Source organism: Echinops telfairi, unplaced genomic scaffold (assembly GCF_000313985.2).
Source record: "Echinops telfairi isolate 266 unplaced genomic scaffold, ASM31398v2 ScPeMD7_7469;HRSCAF=8507_1, whole genome shotgun sequence".
Lineage (NCBI taxonomy): Eukaryota > Metazoa > Chordata > Mammalia > Afrosoricida > Tenrecidae > Echinops > Echinops telfairi.
In genome coordinates this window covers 100,755,274-100,756,522 of record NW_022111373.1, presented here as the reverse complement: position 1 = coordinate 100,756,522, position 1,249 = coordinate 100,755,274, and the positions used below count along the sequence as shown (strand labels likewise).

General features: G+C 41.3%; 1 protein-coding gene across 1 annotated transcript in view; it reads left to right on the top strand.

The window, feature by feature from the left end:
- The window catches only part of ITGA1 (integrin subunit alpha 1), a 140,596-nt gene that overhangs the window by 113,251 nt on the left and 26,096 nt on the right, over positions 1-1,249 (top strand). Inside the window, exon 22 of the mRNA XM_045285243.1 lies at positions 215-317. Coding sequence (XP_045141178.1) covers positions 215-317 — 103 coding nt within the window. The remainder of the gene's footprint in view (positions 1-214; positions 318-1,249) is intronic.

The following is a 1,249-nucleotide window of genomic DNA, read 5'->3' as shown; positions in this document are numbered from 1 at the left end:
GATAACCTTTTTCACCCTCTTCAAAGATTTTGTTTTAGGTTTCAAGGTAAATGAACCTCCTCTTGATTTGGAATCTCTATGAGTAATTTGATAGGCAGGGAAGTGGGGAGATGGGGGGGCCACATGCTATGAAGAAAGAAAAAGCAAACAGAATGAAATGAAAATTAAGTATTATTACATTTTATTGTTCTTCTTCCAATGAATTCTTTTTAAGCTCCGCAAGTGAGTACCACATTTCCATTGGGACCAATGAAACAGTTCCTGAATTTATTAATTCTACTGAAGATATTGGAACTGAACTTAACATCTTCTACTTGGTAAGAAATTACCTCTGTTTTAATATTGTAAAGGGGTTATTTGTACATTTATTAATTCGATAAAAGTTTCAATGTGATAAAAATATTAAAAGTCACATTTTAACATTTAATCTATTACCACTAACACATTTATTTCTAATTTCACTATTTTAAAAAGATTATATATATATATGTTGATTATTATACTTTGGATTCCCTCCAAAGACCTTGTTGGTAGTGCCATGCAGTCAGCTCTGACTCAGTACAGCAGAGCAAAGCACTGCCCAGTCCTGCAGCAGCCTCACGATTGTTGGTAGGTGCAAGCCCTTTTTCACTGTCCCTCTGCTTTGTCATCCATCAGATCCTCCTCCAGGGGGTGCTCTCTTCCTGAAAGGTCAAAGGCTGTGAGCTGTCTCACCCTTCTCCCGCCTCAGGAGCAATCTCCTGGCACTTCCTCCAAGATAGATGTATTTGTTCCTTTGGCAGCACATTAAATGTTTCCGATATCCTTATATGTTCTTTCCCCGCATCATAATTCAGAGGAATCAGTTCTTCTCTGATCTTGCTTCTTCCTTTTCCTACTTTCACATGCACATGGGGTTTGGGTCAGGCTCCCCTGAGTCCTCACAATGACACGCTTGCTCTTCAACACTTCACGGGGGTCTTGGGCAGCAGATTCACTCAGTGCAATGCATCCTTTGATCGCTGGACTGCTGCTTCGTGAACGTGGACTGTGGGTGGAAGCAAGATGACATCTTAGGCAATGTCAATCTTGCTCCGCTAATCATGATTTTTCTATCTTGGTCTAGGTGTGAGTATATTGGAGGGATTTTTTGGGGTGTGGGGGTGGTAATCCAGTTGAAGGCTGTGCTCTTTGATGGTCCTCGGCAAGTGCTGCATGCCCTCCTCACTTCAGAAAGCAAGGTTGGGTCAGCTTCGGACTGCAAACTTTA